The sequence below is a fragment of the Schistocerca piceifrons genome, chromosome 1 (assembly GCF_021461385.2).
Source record: "Schistocerca piceifrons isolate TAMUIC-IGC-003096 chromosome 1, iqSchPice1.1, whole genome shotgun sequence".
NCBI classification, from domain to species: Eukaryota; Metazoa; Arthropoda; class Insecta; order Orthoptera; family Acrididae; genus Schistocerca; species Schistocerca piceifrons.
In genome coordinates this window covers 27,971,603-27,989,880 of record NC_060138.1, presented here as the reverse complement: position 1 = coordinate 27,989,880, position 18,278 = coordinate 27,971,603, and the positions used below count along the sequence as shown (strand labels likewise).

Below are 18,278 nucleotides of genomic sequence, written 5' to 3'. Positions count from 1 at the left end.
CGTATTCGTGCTATGTTTATCCGCAGATAAAATTTATGTGTGCTATGTTTATCTGCAGATAAAATTTATGTAAGACAGTGTGATTAACTTCCTCCAGTTTATCCAGGTTCTCAAACCCTTGTTTGTACCTAAGTACTAAGTTGTTATCGTGTAAATGTCTGTAAAAAGCAAAAAAAAAAAAAATAATAACAATAAATAAATAACAAAAAACTGAAGATAATGGATAAGCAGATGGTGTGATTTGCTTACTTACTGTAGCAATTTCATTGCTACAAATGCGATTTTCCCCCTTTCTGTGAATCAGCGGCGCCTAATACAGGGTGATTGTAACATAATTGGTTCAAATGGCTCTGAGCGCTATGGGACTTAACTTCTGAGGTCATCAGTCCACTAGAACTTAGAACTACTTAAACCTAACTAACCTAAGGACATCACTCACATCTATGCCCGAGGCAGGATTCGATGCTGCGACCGTAGCGGATGCGCGGTTCCAGACTGTAGCACCTGGAACCGCTCGGCCACGCCGGCCGGCGCTGCATCTCCTTCTGACTTTGTTGCTAGGGTGAGAAATTCTGTGATAGTGTGCTCATTATTGGTTTATTTCTGCTAATTTATTTCTACGTATACTGCAAGTTGCAGTGGTCTGTGTAGTATCATTAATTCTTAGGGTAGGTTTGTTTTATTTTTATTTTTATAGCAGGAGAAGTCAGAGTTTGTAGAAAGACAGAGTGGGATAGTCAGAGATATACATTATACAGGGTGATTCAAAAAGAATACCACAACTTTAAAAATGTGTATTTAATGAAAGAAACATAATATAACCTTCTGTTATACATCATTACAAAGAGTATTTAAAAAGATTTTTTTTCACTCAAAAACAAGTTCACAGATGTTCAATATGGCCCCCTCCAGACACACGAGCAATATCAACCCGATACTCCAACTCGTTCCACACTCTCTGTACCATATCAGGCGTAACAGTTTGGATAGCTTCTGTTATTTCTCGTTTCAAATCATCAATGGTAGCTGGGAGAGGTGGCCGAAACACCATATCCTTAACATACCTCCATAAGAAAAAATCGCAGGGGGTAAGATCAGGGCTTTTTGGAGGCCAGTGATGAAGTGCTCTGTCACGGGCTGCCTCGGGTAGTTTGGTTTTCAGCCTAGTCAACAGCGCCTCAAGCGAACAAATGTACAACTAAATGAAACTTTATAGCTCCCTTAATTCGCCGACAGATAGTGCTTAGCTCTGCCTTTTGTCGTTGCAGAGTTTTAAATTCCTAAAGTTGTGGTATTCTTTTTAAATCACCCTGTACTTTAATATTTTTTTTGTAGGATCTAAAATCTGAAAACCTCTCTCACACCGGCCTGTTTTAGCTTCACTGAACATGCGTATATTAAGGGAATTTTCATTCACAAAGCAGGCTTATCACATTCACACAATTCAATACTGTTCTATCCTGATTAAATTGAGCTTAACTTGAATTCCATAAGGCAGTGAAGCAATTTCGAAGTCTCGAAAATTGTCAGTCGATCTCCTGAAAACATTTGTAATAATTATTAACTTTCGGTGATCACATGGGGAAGACCGGAGATCTGCTGGTAAGACCGTGTTAGCCCATTTATTTATACTGGATATCTTGAGCATACAAAACGGCAGGTTCGTCCAATGTAAATCAGACGTTCCCCACTGATCCCGTGCAACACAGCGTAGTAAGCAGACACTGCCAATAATAATCAGTTAAATAATACGCGAACACACTTACTTCAGTTTAGTTCATGTATTAAATTCCTTCTCATACATAATCTCATCCAGATGGCGACTAGCTCAACAATACATACATATACATCCTCCTTCTTTCACGCCTAATCGGCAAGATCTGCTTCATTCTTTTCATAAGAGAAAACATAGATAGCAGAGAAGCTATTCCGTGGAGTAAATGGACGCTCCAAGGAATAATAGGGCTTGAAACTACTTTGCGTTGATAATCATCGTATATTTAAGTTTGGGAATCGGTAAGATAAGAGATATTTCGAGATATGTACTGAGTTATATAATTTATAAAATTTCTGAAAATATCGTGGAGAGACCGCTGCAAAAGACATTACAATACATACATAATATGGTTATGTGCGCGATGTAGATGAGGGTGAGTGTTAAAAACTAATGATGATGGTGATGTTTGTCCTAACGAGAATTTTGCACTGTGTGAGGCCTGGTGTTGACGGGGATGAGTTGTTTGCATATTTACGGTGCATGTTGTCTTACACGCTACGGTGCGACGGGCGTGCTCCTGATCCTAGTGGTGACGGGACGGGTGGAGCCCGGAGTCACCTGTTGCCCGCGGGCGGCGCGGCTGCCGGCCGGCTTCGGCGCGCGGCCGCCAGGGGCGCGGCGGTCGCCCCTCGGCCGGTAGGGTCCTCCGGGGCGTCGGCGGCGGCGCCGGCAGACGCAGCCCGCTCGTCCTTCGCCATGTGGAGCCGGGTGCGCGTGTGGTGTCGCGGCTCGTCGTGGGCGGCGCGCGCGCTGCCGCAGAAGCTGCCGCCGCCGCCGCCGTCGCCGCGCGGCCTGCCGCTGCTCGGCACCACGCTGGACCTGCTGGCCGCCGGCGCCGCCCCCCGCCTGCACCGCTACGTCGACCGGCGGCACTGCGAGCTGGGGCCCGTCTTCCGAGACTCCATAGGGCCCGTCGACGCCGTCTTCGTCGCCGACGCCAACGAGATGCGGCGCGTCTTCTCCGTCGAGGGCCGCTACCCCGCCCACATCGTGCCCGAGTCCTGGCTGCTCTACAACGAGGTCTACGGCTACAAGCGGGGGCTCTTCTTCATGTAAGTCCCGCGCGCACCACTGCCACACTGTCATTTCGCTGAGGATGTACTTTGTAGCAATGAAATTGCTACAGTAAGTAACCAATTCACAGCATCTGCTTATCCATTATCTTCAATTTGCTTTTTACTCAATAAGAACTTAGGTACGCACAAGGGTTTGAGGACCTGAATAAAGTGGAGGAAGTTAATCACACTGTCTTATTTAAATTTTATCTGCAGATAAACATAGCACACATAAATTTTTTCTGCAGATAAAAATAGCACGAATACGTAATCACTGGTTGGCAGCTTAAACGCACTTGCAAATTTATCTAGCAATTCTTTCGTAAAAACACGGGCAAAAAAAAATCGCAGAAATTTGTTCTACAATAGAATACTGCGTCTCGATACTTTTAAAAATATAAAGCGCCTCACATCAATATGATATTCACTATTATAGATAGAGTGTGTGTGTGTGTGTGTGTGTGTGTGTGTGTGTGTGTGTTTTAGGGGCTCTCAATGACGAGATTATCACCGTCTTTACCAAATTAGTAGAAATGAATGTGTTTGAAACGGAAAAAACGCGACGGAAGAAATAAAAATCAATCTCAGATGAATTCACACTCATTCCATCCAGCCTCACTCATGAACACATGCAGCATCACACTAGCTCGCAGCATAGAAGATACCGCTAACAGTATTCAGATGTTCTGTTGTTGTTGTGGTCTTCAGTCCTGAGACTGGTTTGATTCAAGCTCTCCATGCTACTCTATACTGTGCAAGCTTCTTCATCTCCTAGTACGTACTGCAGCCTACATCCTTCTGCATCTGCTTAGTGAATTCATCTCTTGGTCTCCCTTTACGATTTTTACCCTCCACGCTGCCCTCCAATGCTAAACTGGTGATCCCTTGATGCCTCACAACATGTCCTACCAACCGATCCCTTCTTCTAGTCAAGTTGTGCCACAAACTCCTATTCTCCCCAATTCTACTCAGTACCTCCTCCTTACTTATGTGATCTACCCATCCAATCTTCAGCATTCTTCTGTAGCACCACATTTCGAAAGCTTCTATTCTCTTCTTGTCCAAACTATTTATAGTCCATGTTTCATTTCCATACATGGCTACACTCCATACAAATACTTTCAGAAACGACTTCCTGACACTTAAATCTATACTCGATGTTAACAAATTTCTCTTCTTCAGAAACGCTTTCCTTGCCATTGCCAGTCTACATTTTATATCCTCTCTACTTAGACCATCATCAGTTATTTTGCTCCCCAAATAGCAAAACTCCTTTACTACTTTAAGTGTCTCATTTCCTAATCTAATTCCCTCTGCATCACACGACTTAACTCGACTACATTCCATTATCCTCATTTTGCTTTTGTTAATGTTCATCTTATATCCTCCTTTCAAGACACTGTCCATTCCGTTCAGCTGCTCTTCCAGGTCCTTTCCTGTCTCTGACAGAATTTCAATGTCATCGGCGAACCTCAAAGTTTTTATTTCTTCTCCACAGATTTTAATACGTACTCCGAATTTTTCTTTTGTTTCCTTTACTGTTTGCTCAATATACAGATTGAATAACATCGGGGAGAGGCTACAACCCTGTCTCACTCCGTTCCCAACCACTGCTTCCCTTTCATGTCCCTCGATTCTTATAACTGCCATCTGGTTTCTGCACAAATTGTAAATAGCCTTTCGCTCCCTGTATTTTACCCCTGCCACCTTCAGAATTTGAAAGAGAGTGTTCCAGTCAACATTGTCAAAAGCTTTCTCTAAGTCTACAAGTGCTAGAAACGTAGGTTTGCCTGTTCTTAATCTAGCTTCTAAAATAAGTCGATGTTCTAAAAATATCAAATGAAATAACAAGTTTCCTGTTACCAGCCACTGTTCATTTACCTCCACGACTCGTTTAAAAGGCGGATATCCATTTGTTAGCATGACATATGTGTGTGTTGTGTTACGAGTTTTCGAGGAACTTGAGGCCATCTGTGTTCACAAAAGATGACAGTATACAAGTGGTGTGTTACGACAGTGAAAGGAACTTATGACCACTGGAGACAGAGCCACAAGTTTCTCTAAAAATCGTAACACGACAGACACATACGTCATACTAACAAATGTATTTCGACCTGATGATGGAGGTTTAAACCTTTGAAACGCGTCTCGGAGATGAACTGGCAACAGCATACTTGTTTCATTTGATATCAACAACAGTCGCGGTGAAGCCTAATCTAAAATGTTCGCATTCAATGTTCTAAAACTATTGAGAAAAAATAAGGAACCGAGTGACCTGGCGTAGTGGTTAGCACACTGGACTCGCATTCGGGAGAACGACGGTTCAAATCCGCATCCCGACATCCTAAATTAGCTTTTCCGTGATCTCCCTAAATCGCTTCAGGTAAACGCCGCGATGGTTCTACTGAAAGGGCACTACCGATTTCCTTCTATCTCTTTCCCTAATCCGATGTGACGGATAACCTCGCTGTTTGGTCCCCTCCCCCCCCCCCCCCCCCCAAATCAACCAGTCAACCAAAATTAAGGTAGACGAGAGCAAAAGTAAAGTAGATTTGCAGGAATATGTGACTGGGTGATTACTCGCCAAAAACATGGGTGAGCGAGCCACCCTTACAGCACATTAAAAACGTCGCCCTAAAATCTCAGGGAACAAGTCGCTCAATTCACAAAATTATAAATGTCGTACTACAATAGTCCGATTGTTAGCTAAAATAGATGTCAAATCTACACCAAAGGTCATCTACATTTCCAGATTTTGCCAGGAGGAATGTTGAAATGGATTTGACAGGAACGATAATTCGAAGGCAAAAACTCTAGTGAACATATGTTCTAAAATGCATACCGCAAAGGCTATAAGAGCGATACTGTGAAACAAATGTCTTCTAATGTAAGCTGTTTGCTCTCCATTGTTGAGTGGGACCAATATGGTCCGTAGAAGAAAAAACTGCCTATAAACAGGGGCTTACTTTAAGAGCTATCAGCACTTGTTCAGGAGAAGAGATGTCTTTCATAGTAGCGAAGAATAACCAGTGTTCATAGCTTCTGAGGTATGCACTTTAGAGTCTGTGTTTAGTAGAGATATTTTTCTTATTTTGGTGCGTAGTACCATTTCTCATAATACGGCAAGTAAAGAGCTTGTAATAGGACAGACTTTTTCACAGTAACGAAGACGAAGAAGTACTCATAGATACTAAGGCATGCATTTTACAGCCCATGGCTAATAGTCTTTTTGGCTTCGAACCATCATTCGTGTCATGTCGCTGAGTATTGATCATTCCTCCTAGGACACCCTGTACACTCCGTAAACTACCTTACGCTGTGTGGCGCGGGATACTTTGTCAATTCTCCCCTTTTTCTGTTTCAGCTTCGAATGGTTCCCAGGTATAACGAACGGTAATAAGCCTCTGTGCGAAATCGAATCTCTGTAATTTTACCTTCACCGTCTTTCGGCTAGATACATATTAAAGAACACTGCGATGCTGTACGCATCTGCGTGACGCTTTCACGCTTGCTAAAGGAACCCGTAACGAAACGCCCTGCTCTTCTTTCGACATTTTCCGTTTCCTCTTCCATCCCTATCTGGTACGCAGTATTAAAGTATTGTTTAACCAAAAGCCTTATAAACTACCTCGCACATGGCTGAATTCTTCTAATGAATCCGCTTTACCTGCAGTTAGCTTTATGTCGTCGTTCCATTTCAAATCGTCCCCTTGCATACCCCTAGATATTTCCTCGGTGTAACTGCTTCCAGTGAATGTCCTGCATACGTGTAAAGACACAGTAATCGGTCTTTCTGTCCGCACTACGTTACAGTAGTTTATGTTGAGGGTTAACTGATAATCTCTGCACCAAGCGCATTTGTCTCAGGTTTCCGTGCATTTCCTAGCGTCGCGACTTCACTGTATGCAACAGCATCATCCGCGAAAGGCCTCGTTGAACTTCAGACATTGTCTACTACGTCATTTAATGGCGTCCGAAAGTCCCTCGAGCGACGCCGGAAGGTCCTTATTCAAGATTGCTCTCCGTTGAGAGTGACATGCTATATTCTAGGATGAAATTTTCACTCAGCATCGAAGTGTGCGCTGATATGAAACTTCATGGCAGATTTAAACTGTGTGCCGGATCGAGGCTCGAACTCGGGACGTTTGCTTTTGGCGGGCAACTGCTCTACCATTGGGCCACGCAAGCACGACTCCCTCCGGTACATCTTCTAGCTTGAAAACTGACAGAGCTCTTCCCCGAGAAAGGCAAAGGTCCCGAGTTGGAGTCTCGGTCCGGTACACAGTTTTAATCTGCCATGAAGTTTGGTGCTATCTTCTGTTTGCTGAAAACTCTTCAATCCAATCAAACTGCTGGTCTGATGATCGCTACCCTCTTAGTTCGTGCATCAGGCGGGGCTGTGCTCGTTTTTGGAGAAGTCGAGGAACACCGCATCAACCTGAGCGTGGTATCTGTTAGTTTCTGCGTCTCTTGGACGAACATATCGAGCTGGGTTTCAGACGATCGTCGTTTTCGGAATCTGTGATTATTCTTATACAGGGTATTTGCGTAAGAGCGTGCAAAAACGTAACGGTACATACAGAATACTGCATTGAACAATTTCAGATAGGGACTCTGGGGTTGGATTAGTCAGCTTATGGAGACAAGGAAGTAAACTTGTCTACCGCTTTGTCTAGTATTGCTGTTTTCCAGCTTATTTACAACTGACATGCGTACAAGCTTACACGTTTATTTATATGTACACTCTTTGTTTCCTACAAGGAAGCACGCCGGAGTGGCCGTGCGGTTCTAGGCGCTACAGTCTGGAAACGCGCGACCGCTACGGTCGCAGGTTCGAATCCTGCCTCGGGCATGGGTGTGTGTGCTGTCCTTAGGTTAGTTAGTTAAGTCCAATAGTGCTCAGAGCCATTTGAATTTGAGGAGGAGCAGCCTGATTACCAGGAAGTCATGGACCTGTTGCATCGTATTTGCTTTGTCCCATGACAGAACGGGCTGTGCATCAACGACAGAGCCATTCAATGCTCAGTGCATTTCAAAAACGTACTGTACAATATGATGGAGCAGTACTAGTGCAGTGTTCCCTGGTCGCTGGATTGGTAGGGGAGGTCCTACTCCATTGCTTGTGAGGTCATCTGACCTAAATCCCCTTGATTATTTCCTATGGGGATATCTAAAGTCACTTGTGTATGAGCCCCAGTGGATACAGAGATGAATTAATTGCCAAAATTGTAGCTGCCAGGGCTATTTGTTATGCTGCGTCAGTATCTATTTCGCCGACATCATAATTACAATGAGGTTGATGGTCGTCAGTTTCAACACATTTTCTAATATATGGCATAAATGATTTGTTCATTGTGTCAATGATGGCATTTGCAGTTAACTAATGTAAATAAAAAAGTACACAGGGTCGTTATTTTATTCCTGTTATCTCCTTAAGCTTGCGTCTCAGACCCCAGTTTCCCTGCCTCAGATTCTTCAGTGGAGCTTCCTCTATGTCCTGTTAAATTTTTGCACGCTCCTACAGAAACACCCTATATAGGAGATTTTCTGTCTCCAAAACTCTACAACTGACCGACGTGAGGTCTAAAATTTTGTGTGTTTGTTCGACGATTCCTCTTGAAGACGGGAATGACCTACTCTTCTTTGTGTCGTTAGGAACGCTTCGCAACTCCATAGACTTGAAGTGCACTGCTATTGTTGATCTTTCTTCCTACCAAGTTGGAAGAAATACGTATGACTGGAAGAAGAGCGGCACGGTTCGTCACGAGTTTCTTTAGTCAGCATGAGAGAGTCACAGAAATGTCCGACAAATTACAGTGGAGACCTAATAAGTAAGACGTGGATTTCTGAGCACCTTATTCACGGTGGTGAATTTAGGAAAAAAATTGGGCAGGTATAGAATGACAACATCAGTCTTTCACCCAAATATCATCCGTAAATGACGGTCGGAGTGGCCGTGCGGTTCTAGGCGCTACAGTCTGGAAACGAGCGACAGTTACGGTCACAGGTTCGAATCCTGCCTCGGGCATGGATGTGTGTGATGTCCTTAGGTTAGTTAGGTTTAATTAGTTCTAAGTTCTAGGCGGCTGATGACCTCAGAAGTTAAATCGCATAGTGCTCAGAGTCATTTGAACCATCATCCGTAAATCGCATAGAGTGATGGCGAATGGTGATAGTCTGATACTAATACAAGGTTTCAGAAGGCGACTGTGTGAAAACTACAACACACACAGAAAATAGACCGATAGGAGTGCGTAGAGTATCGCCCAAAGTTTCTACTAACCATACGTGTGCTCAGTACAAATACTGTGCGTGACGAAGGAAACGTCAATACGTGCTTCGAATTCACTGAAGTCGCTGGCACAAATTGCCTGGTCAGGCGCGACCGCTGCCCGCTTAGGAAAGTTGTTCACTGGGATGCCTATGCACAGGCGCGAACTAATTCAATGGCACAATACGGAGCGGTCAGTTTGTCTGCCTGATCTGACGCGGCTGCTCCGTAGCGTAAATACTCCACGGCGCCTATTATGTGTCGACATTTGGAGAGGTGCTCTGGCCACTGTCTTTTTCAGTGTGCCTTGCAGTTTTCACGCAGCCGTCTTTTGAACCTCCTGAGGTGTTTGGAAGTACCCCTACATGTATGCACCCTCTGCCGCACACAGTGTAGTCGATTTCACAGTACTGGTGTAGAGCACATGAGTCACGGTGAGTCGTACCAAGTCTCTCACGAGGGAAGTGCGTGAACTCGAACTCTGGGAAACGCACGAAACTGTGATTAGAATTCGTCATTCGTCCCAAAAGTTGCGTGATTAGCCATCCGCATGTAACACGGCTCGTATTGGCACGAGATATATTTGAAATATCACGTATTGAACGTCTAATAGCGCAGTTTTGGTAACACTGAGAAACAAAATTTCGTTGTAATAGGGCGAAAAACACTCACATTCCAGAGTCGTTGAATTTACCTCTGATTAAAATAATTACAGAGAGTGCACAACAAACTGTTTCCACTGACCTGATAAACGTTTCACAGCTATTCTGTCTTCAAAGTGCAAGCGTGGGATATCAGTGCACTGCTCAAAGCATAGAGGGACGGATCAATAGGCTCATGTGACTAACGCCTCTTTTCCGCATTCAACGTCACTTCCGCCTAATATGAGATGCCACACTAATTACATTTTCAAATGATGATTTTGATATGTCAATGTCATAAACTGCCTTTTGCCTAGCATATTGTAACATAGTCTTATACATTGAGCTGAGACGGCTCATAGGATACCTCCTAATGTCGTGTTATTTTTGCCCAGCATGGTACCCTATGTGAGGCAAGAAGTCGTTGGAGGTCCCCTACAGAAATATTCAGACACACTGCGTCTATATCCCTCCGTAATTGCGAAAGAGTTGCCGGTGCAGGATGTTGTGCACGAGCTTGTCTCTCGATTATGCTCCGTAAACGCTCGATGGGATTCATGCCGGGCGATCTGTGTGGCCGCTTGCTTGAACTGTCCAGATTGTTCTTCAAACCAATCGCGAACGACTGTGGCCCGGTGTCATTACATCCTTGTTTGGGAACGTGAATTATATGAATGGTTGAAAATGGTATCCAAGTAGTCGAACATAACCATTTCCATTCAATAATCGATTCAGTTGGACTAGACAACCAAATACATTCCGTGGAAACACTGCCCTTACCATCGCGAAGGTACCACCAGCTTGCGCAGTGGCTTGTTGACAACTTGAATCCAGGGCTTTATTGGGTCTGCGCCACACTCGAACCCTACAATGAGCTCTTACCCATTGAAATCGGAACCCATCTGACCAGGGGAAGGTTTTCTTAATCGTCTAGGGTCCAACCGATGTGGTCAGGAGCCCAGGAGAGGCAGTGCAGGCGATGCCGTGCTGTTAGAGAAGCGACTCGCGTACATCATATGCTGCCGTAGTCCATTAACGCCAAATTTCGCCGCACTGTCCTAAGGGATACGTTCGCCGTGTGTCCCACGTTGCTTGTCTGTTAGCACTGACAACTCTACGCCAACGCCGTTGGCGTCGGTCGTTAAGTCTAGGCCGTCGGCCACTGCATTGTCCGTGGTGAGAGATAATGCCCGAAATTTGGTTTTCTCGGCACAGTCTTGACACTAAGGATCTCGGAATGTTGAAATCCTAGCGATTTCCGAAATGGAATGTCCCATGCGCCTAGCTACAACCACCATTGCGCGTTCAAAGACTGTTAATACTCGTCGTGCTGTCCAAAACCTTTCCACGTGAATCCCCCGGGTAGAAATGGCAGCTCTGCGAATGCGCCGCTGCTTCATACCTCGCGTACGCGATGCTACCGCACCTGTATGTGTGCGTATCACTGTCGCACGAGTTTTGTCTCCTCGGTGTACTTCGGTGCAGAGCGTTAATTGTACAGTACAGACTGAAGTCTGATTACGAAACGGCAGTTGAGTAAGTTTACTTGTGTTTTTTCACATTCTAGTCTTAGAACGTCCACGGTCCTTGACTTTTTTAAAGAAGTACACATCAAGTGGTAGGCAATATTTTGTTATCTTCAGTGTGTTTTTGATCGTACGCTATCGACATTTCGTGTCTTCGCGTTACCAGAGTTCGTCCCCTATCCGTTGAACAGATAATCCTTCAAATATCTCTCGTTGTAACAAGCACGATTTCTTTTTTATTTATTGTTGTTGTTGTAATCTTCAGTCCGGAGACTAGTTTGATGCAGCTCTCCATGTTACTCTATCCTGTGCAAACTTCATCTCCCAGTACCAACTGCAACCTACATCCTTCTGAATCTGTTTAGTGTATTTATCTCTTGGTCTCCTTCTACGATTTTTACCCTCCACGCTGCCCTCCAGTACTAAATTTGTGATCCCTTGATGCCTCAGAACATGTCCTACCAACCGGTCCCTTCTTCCAGTCAAGTTGTGCCACAAACTCCTATTCTCCCCAATTCTATTCAATACCTCCTCATTAGTTATGTGATTTACCCATCTAATGTTCAGCATTCTTCTGTAGCACCACATTTCGAAAGCTTCTATTCTCTTTTTGTGTAAACTAATTATCGTCCATGTTTCATTTACATCTTGGCTACAGTACACAGAAATACTTTCAGAAAAGACTTCCTGACACTTAAATCTATACTCAATGATAACAAATTTCTCTTCTTCAGAAACGCTTTCCTTGCCATCGCCAGTCTACATTTTATATGGTCTCTACTTCGACCGTCATCAGTTATTTTGCTCCTCAAATAGCAAAACTGATTTACTACTTTAAGCGTTTCATTTCCTAATCTAATACTCTCAGCATCACCCGATTTAATTCGACTACATTCCAGTATCCTCGTTTTGCTTTTGTTGATGTTCATCTTATATCCTCCTTCGAAGACATTATCCATTCCGTTCAGCTGTTCTTCCAGGTCCTTTGCTGTCTCTGACAGAATTACAATGTCATCGGCGAACCTCAAAGTTTTTATTTCTTCTCCATGAATTTTAATTGCTACTCCGAATTTTTTTTTCGTTTCCTTTACATCTTGCTCAATATACAAATTGAATAACATCTGGGATAGGCTACAACCCTGTCTCACTCCCTTCCGAACCACTGCTTCCCTTTCATGGCCCTCGACTCTTATAACTGCCATCTGGTTTCTGTACAAATTGTAAATAGCCTTTCGCTCCCTGTATTTTACCCCTGCCACCTTCTTTTATTTATTTCATTTTTGCTCGCGGATGGCTCATACTACTGTTTTTGTGCTGACCGATTTTCAATACTCAGCACATTCTGGGGCCCTGATGAGCAGCGAAGATGTGTCTGGAGAGGCCTGGAACGACGGTAAGACACCAGCCTGACTGCCGCTCGCCTTGAGGCGCGACAACCTGGACTGGTGGTCTGGGATGCCATTTCATTCCACAGCAGCATCCCTTTGGCTGTCATTCGCGGCAGCCTTACAGAACAGCGGTCCGACGACGATATTCTACTCCCCATTTTATCGCCCCTCATACCAAACCATCCTGGGCCCACATTCCAGGAGGATAACACGGCGACAGTTGCTACTGCGTGTCTTCGTGCTTGCTAGATGTTACCTTGGCCAGTAAGGTCGGCGGATCTCTCACCAGTTGATAACGTTTGGATCACTGTGGGCAGTATCAACCAACCAGCTGGAGACGTTGGCGGTCTGACGCGCCAGTTGGACAGAATCTGGCACGGTATCCCTTAGGAGGACATTCAGAAACTATCAATCAATGCTAAGCCGAATAACAGCTTGCATAAAGGCTAGAGATGGACCAACGCGTTATGACTTCCTCAGTTTGTGCAGCTCATTCTCTGAAACAAATTACTCAGTTTTTATGGAGTGTTAATCATTTATGTATATCTACATCTACATGTCTACATCTACATGGATACTCTGCAAATCACATTCAAGTGCCTTGCAGAGGGTTCATCGAACCACCTTCACAATCCTCTATTATTCCAATCTCGTATACCGCGTGGAAAGAGTGAACACCTATATCTTTCTGTACGAGCTCTGATTTCCCTTATTTTATCGTGGTGATCGTTCCTCCCTATGTAGGTCGGTATCAACAAAATATTTTCGCATTCTGAGGAGAAAGTTGGTGATTGGAATTTCGTGAGAAGATTCCGTCGCAACGAAAAACGTCTTCCTTTTAATGATTTCCAGCCCAAATCCCGTATCATTTCTGTGACACTCTCTCCCATATTTCGCGATAATACAAAACGTGCTGCCTTTCTTTGAACTTTTTCGATGTACTCCTACCTGGTAATGATCCCACACCGCGCAGCAGTATTCTGAAAGAGGACGGACAAGCGGAGTGTACGCAGTCTCCTCAGTAGGTCTGTTACATTTTCTAAGTGTCCTGCCAGTAAACGCAGTCTTTGGTTAGCCTTCCCCGAAACATTTTCTATGTGTTCCTTCCAATGTAATTTGTTCGTAATTGTAATACCTAAGTATTTAGTTGAATTTGCGGCTTCTAGATTAGACTGATTTATCGTGTAACGGAAGTTTAACGAATTCCTTTTGGCACTCATGTGGATGACCTCACACTTTTCGTTATTAGGGTCAACTGCCACTTTTCGCGCCATTCACATATCTTTTCTAAATCGTTTTGCAGTTTGTTTCGATCTTCTGATAATTTTATTAGTCGGTAAACGACAGCGTCATCTGGAAACAACCGAAGTCGGCTGCTCAGATTGTCTCCAAAATCGTTTATATAGATAAGAAACGGCAAAGGACCTATAACACTACCTCGGAGAACGCCAGAAGTCACTTCCGTTTTACTTGATGACTTTCCGTCAATTACTACGAACTGTGACCTCTCTGACAGAAAATCACAAATGCAGTCACATAACTGAGACGGGATTCCATAAGCACGCAATTTCACTACGAGCCGCTTGTGTGGTACCGTGTCAAAAGCCTTCCGGAAATCCAGAAAAAAGGGAATCGATCTGAAATCCTTTGTCAATAGCACTCAACACTTCATGTGAATAAAGAGCTAGTTATGTTTTACAGGAACGATGTTTTCTAAACCCATCTTGACTGTGTGCCAATAGACCGTTTTCTTCGAGGTAATTCATAATGTTCGAACACAATATATGTTCTAGAATCGTGCTGCATATCGTCGTTAACGATATGGTCCTGTAATTTAGTGGATTAGTGCTACTACCTTTCTTGAATTTTGGTGTGACCTGTGCAACTTTCCAGTCATTGGGTACGGATCTTTCGGCGAGCGAGCGGTTGTATATGATTGTTAAGTATGGGGCTACTGCATCAGCATACTCCGAAAGGAACCTAACTGGTATACAGTCTGGGCCAGAAGACTTGCTTTTAGTAAGTGATTTAAGTTGCTTCGCTACTCCGAGGATACTTACTTCTACGTTACTCATGTTGGCAGCTGTTCTCGGTTCGAGTTCTGGAATGTTTGCTTCGTCTTCTTTTGTATGTGTTTACCAAATTATAATTTAAATCATTTGTTTTTCTGTACATGTACAGGACATTTACCGATCTGCGACACGTTTGGACAATTCATTCCTTATTTATTTACTTTTTATTAGAGTGTATAAATGTGTTAGTTTTTAATTTTTTAGAATATTTTCGTATTAGTTGTTACAAGAGTTTATTTATCCTCCCAGGACGATCCTGTACCGGCAAAGCATGATAATGAGACCTTCTCGAAACTTACCGACGGAAGATAAACTGTAGCTAATGAGAAATAATATTTTGACATTTGCTTCCCTTGTTCTTGACTTACATCGAATTTTTTCGTAGCCAACTCTCTAAGACGTACATTAATTTAGCTTACTGATGTTCCGAATATCCGATGACTCTGTGAAATAGTGCTATTATACGAATAAATAGATCTGCATTTCGACGCTCAGTCACTAGTGGGATTTTTATCTGTCACTTATCGATTATGTCAAATCTGGAAACGTTTGTTGATGTGAAAAGTGCGTAGTTTCGCCGTAATTCAGAGTCCTCGTTTGGGCTGTAGGTTCCCCTAAAACTGGATTGGCAAGTCAGTTCAAACGAGAGCTTACTGCTTCCTAGTAATACTGCGTAGTGTTCAAAATAATCTTATGGTTTATAAGAGTTTCATTCGATAGAGTATGTTACCGTTTCCTAACAACTATGTAACTGCTTTCTCCCTGTACACAGCCTTCTCGGTATTCCTGACGGCGAGTGTCTTCTAAGGCTCGTATTTCAATTCAGACAAGGCGCGCCTTGAATACCGAAAGATATTTGAAAATTAAGCAGATCGCGTAAATACTGTAAGTCAAATGTAACTCTGATACACATCGTATAATGTGAAGACGACTTTCAGCGTAAAACGTCTACGTTAAAGTACGGCAGTGGCCGGGCCAGTTAGATCGCAGGTTCCGTACACAGGTCATCGGTGACAGTGGGACGCCTTTGCGGCGTTGAATAAACAGCTGATTGAGTTTCTGAGTTGACGACCTTTCATGCGCGCCTGCGCCGAGAAGAGAGGGGTGGTGTTTACGGAAGTGATTTGGCGAGTCTTATTTGGCGGAGTGCTGCAGTTGTTTACTACATCGCTGTCGACCGATATCAGCTGGTCCTCAAAGAAGAAATTGTGGCGCCCCCGCGAATGGAGTGGGGGGAAAAACTTGTGCGACTCTTTCCTTCTGATATCGATGTTTTGACGGGAGACTTGTCTCTTTCTGCTGCCGTAGTGTGAGTCTATCCGTTTCGAACGGGCGCTACCAAATTTGAAACTAATTTTTTTTTATCTTGAAAAATATAAAACATACAAAAAAAACCGTGATGAATAACGTGGTATCAATATCAATCGTTGTAAACGTGTGACGTGCTCTGACGGTACGATTCGGTCAAAATGTCCGTCGTGTTTTACACGTTATTTCCTACGTTGTAGCTATTAAACTTATTGGCAATTTTCGTGACTGATATTTCATCCTCTGTAAAGCAACCTCTGTGAAATATGTCAACTTTAATTCTTTGAGTTACGACGATAAGGAGAAACACAGTTATGGTTCTGTAACATCTTCCAGAGTAATTCGTGACGAAATAGTTTACAAGCGAACAGTAATTCTGCAAGCGACTGCATTGTCATCACCGGATGAGTGATGGCGTCGTGGGGGTCGTTTGCCGAAATATTGCGGCGGACACTGACCTCAGGCCGTTCACGCGTGAATTATTTCGTCAGAAACAAAATCCGTGTAAAATTTCCAGAACCATCGTAATGCTGATGTTTAAAAGGCGAAAGTGCAATAAGTTTTATCGAAAACGCCTCAAAATGGGCAGACACACGTCTGCTGACGGCAGCCCTACCATGTACAGTAGCGACTGCGCAGGGAGCACTTGAAATCCCGATGACGTAGACGCTATTTGACGCTGATGCATATGGATTAATTCGCAGAGGAGTTCAGATCCTGAACAGAAGCGGATCGAGCCGGAATTAATAGATCATATAACCGCCTCTCGTCAGCTGTGAAATTTCGATCAAGTGTGAGCACTCACAAGTAGGCCTACTTAAGAGCGAGGTTTAGGATGAACTGTTTGGCTTCAGATGTGCGTGCTGAAATAATATTTAAAATGGGTTCAGGCCGTTGACTACTAAAAATCACTGCATTTCTTCTATTTGAATATCCAGATGATGATACACGATTTGAAGTTGTTTGCAAACCGTATCAATGACGCTGCATTATATATATATATATATATATATATATATATATATATATATCTGTGTGTGTGTATGTAGGTAGGTACTGGGAGATGAAGAAACTTGCACAGGATAGGGTAACATGGAGAGCTGCATCAAACCAGTCTCAGGACTGAAGACCACAACAATATATATATATATATATATATATATATATATATATATATATATATATATATGGCGTGTGACAAGACTGATCATTGTAAATAGAAATAACGAATAAACATCGGCTCTAAAACGCATGTCTTAAGAGCTATGAACAGTTCTTGATCTTCGATACTGTGAAACAAATCTCTTCTATTGTAAGCTCTTTGCTTTCCGTATTTTGGGATGTGGTACTACGGATGGAAACAAGAAAAAAATGTCCAGTAAACATTTACTCTAAAATGTATACCTTAAAACTTGTGAGTACTTGTTCAGTAGAAGAGTTGTGTTTCAAAGTAGCGAAGGTGACCAAGTCAGTGTTACGCCAAGCTCAGTCGTTGCAGATTCTTCAGACTAAGTGCAAACGCGCAAGCAAGCGCCGATATGTCCCGTCGACGTCCAAGGACGCGATATCAGCTTGTGAGTGAATTCCAACAGCGCAGAACGATAGGTCTCCGGGGAACAGTTTTGTGAACACCGCTGCGGTTACAGACCACGGTGCTACGACAGTGAAGCGTGTGTGAAACCAGTGGATAGGAGAGCGTGGTACATGGCAACGAGCGCGTAATGGACCACGCAGTATGTGACTACTGTGCAGGACGACCGCCATTTTATCCGCATAGCCGTAACCGGCAGAACGGCTGCATTCGCAGTGTTGGCTCAACAGTGGAGCGGGCGTGTAAAGTGTCTGCGTTGGCGGGTCTACTCCATCTGCTGAAGAGCACGGATACCGTTGCGTCGCCACAGACTGCAGTGGGCACCACGTGAGCGCCGCCATTGGCTTGCAGAGCGGCAGAATACAAGGCGTTTCAGAAGTGACGGTCAATAATTCACACATGGAAAGTACAGGCCAAAAGTAGCTAAAAAGCTCCAGTGAACATGAGTCCGCAAAACATCCGTTGCCGAGGTATCCCGTTAGTTCCAAGTTGGGAACCAACTGTAAATGCCCCTGGATATCGCGATATTTACGTTGGTATATCAAGTTTTGGTTTGGGATAGACTATCTGTTTACTATTGCGCAACTTCTTCCCTTTCCCCTCCGTGCACTGTGGCGTACCGGCCTCACAATCAGTTGCTAACGTGGAG

At 43.7% G+C, this 18,278-nt stretch overlaps 1 protein-coding gene across 1 annotated transcript in view; it reads left to right on the top strand.

The window, feature by feature from the left end:
• Positions 1 to 2,560: 2,560 nt before the first annotated feature.
• The window catches only part of LOC124795200 (cytochrome P450 315a1, mitochondrial), a gene marked incomplete at its 5' end in the record, with an annotated part of 137,956 nt that continues 122,238 nt past the window's right edge, over positions 2,561 to 18,278 (top strand). Inside the window, one exon of the mRNA XM_047259110.1 lies at positions 2,561 to 2,829. Within this exon, the coding sequence (XP_047115066.1) occupies positions 2,561 to 2,829 (269 nt within the window). The remainder of the gene's footprint in view (positions 2,830 to 18,278) is intronic.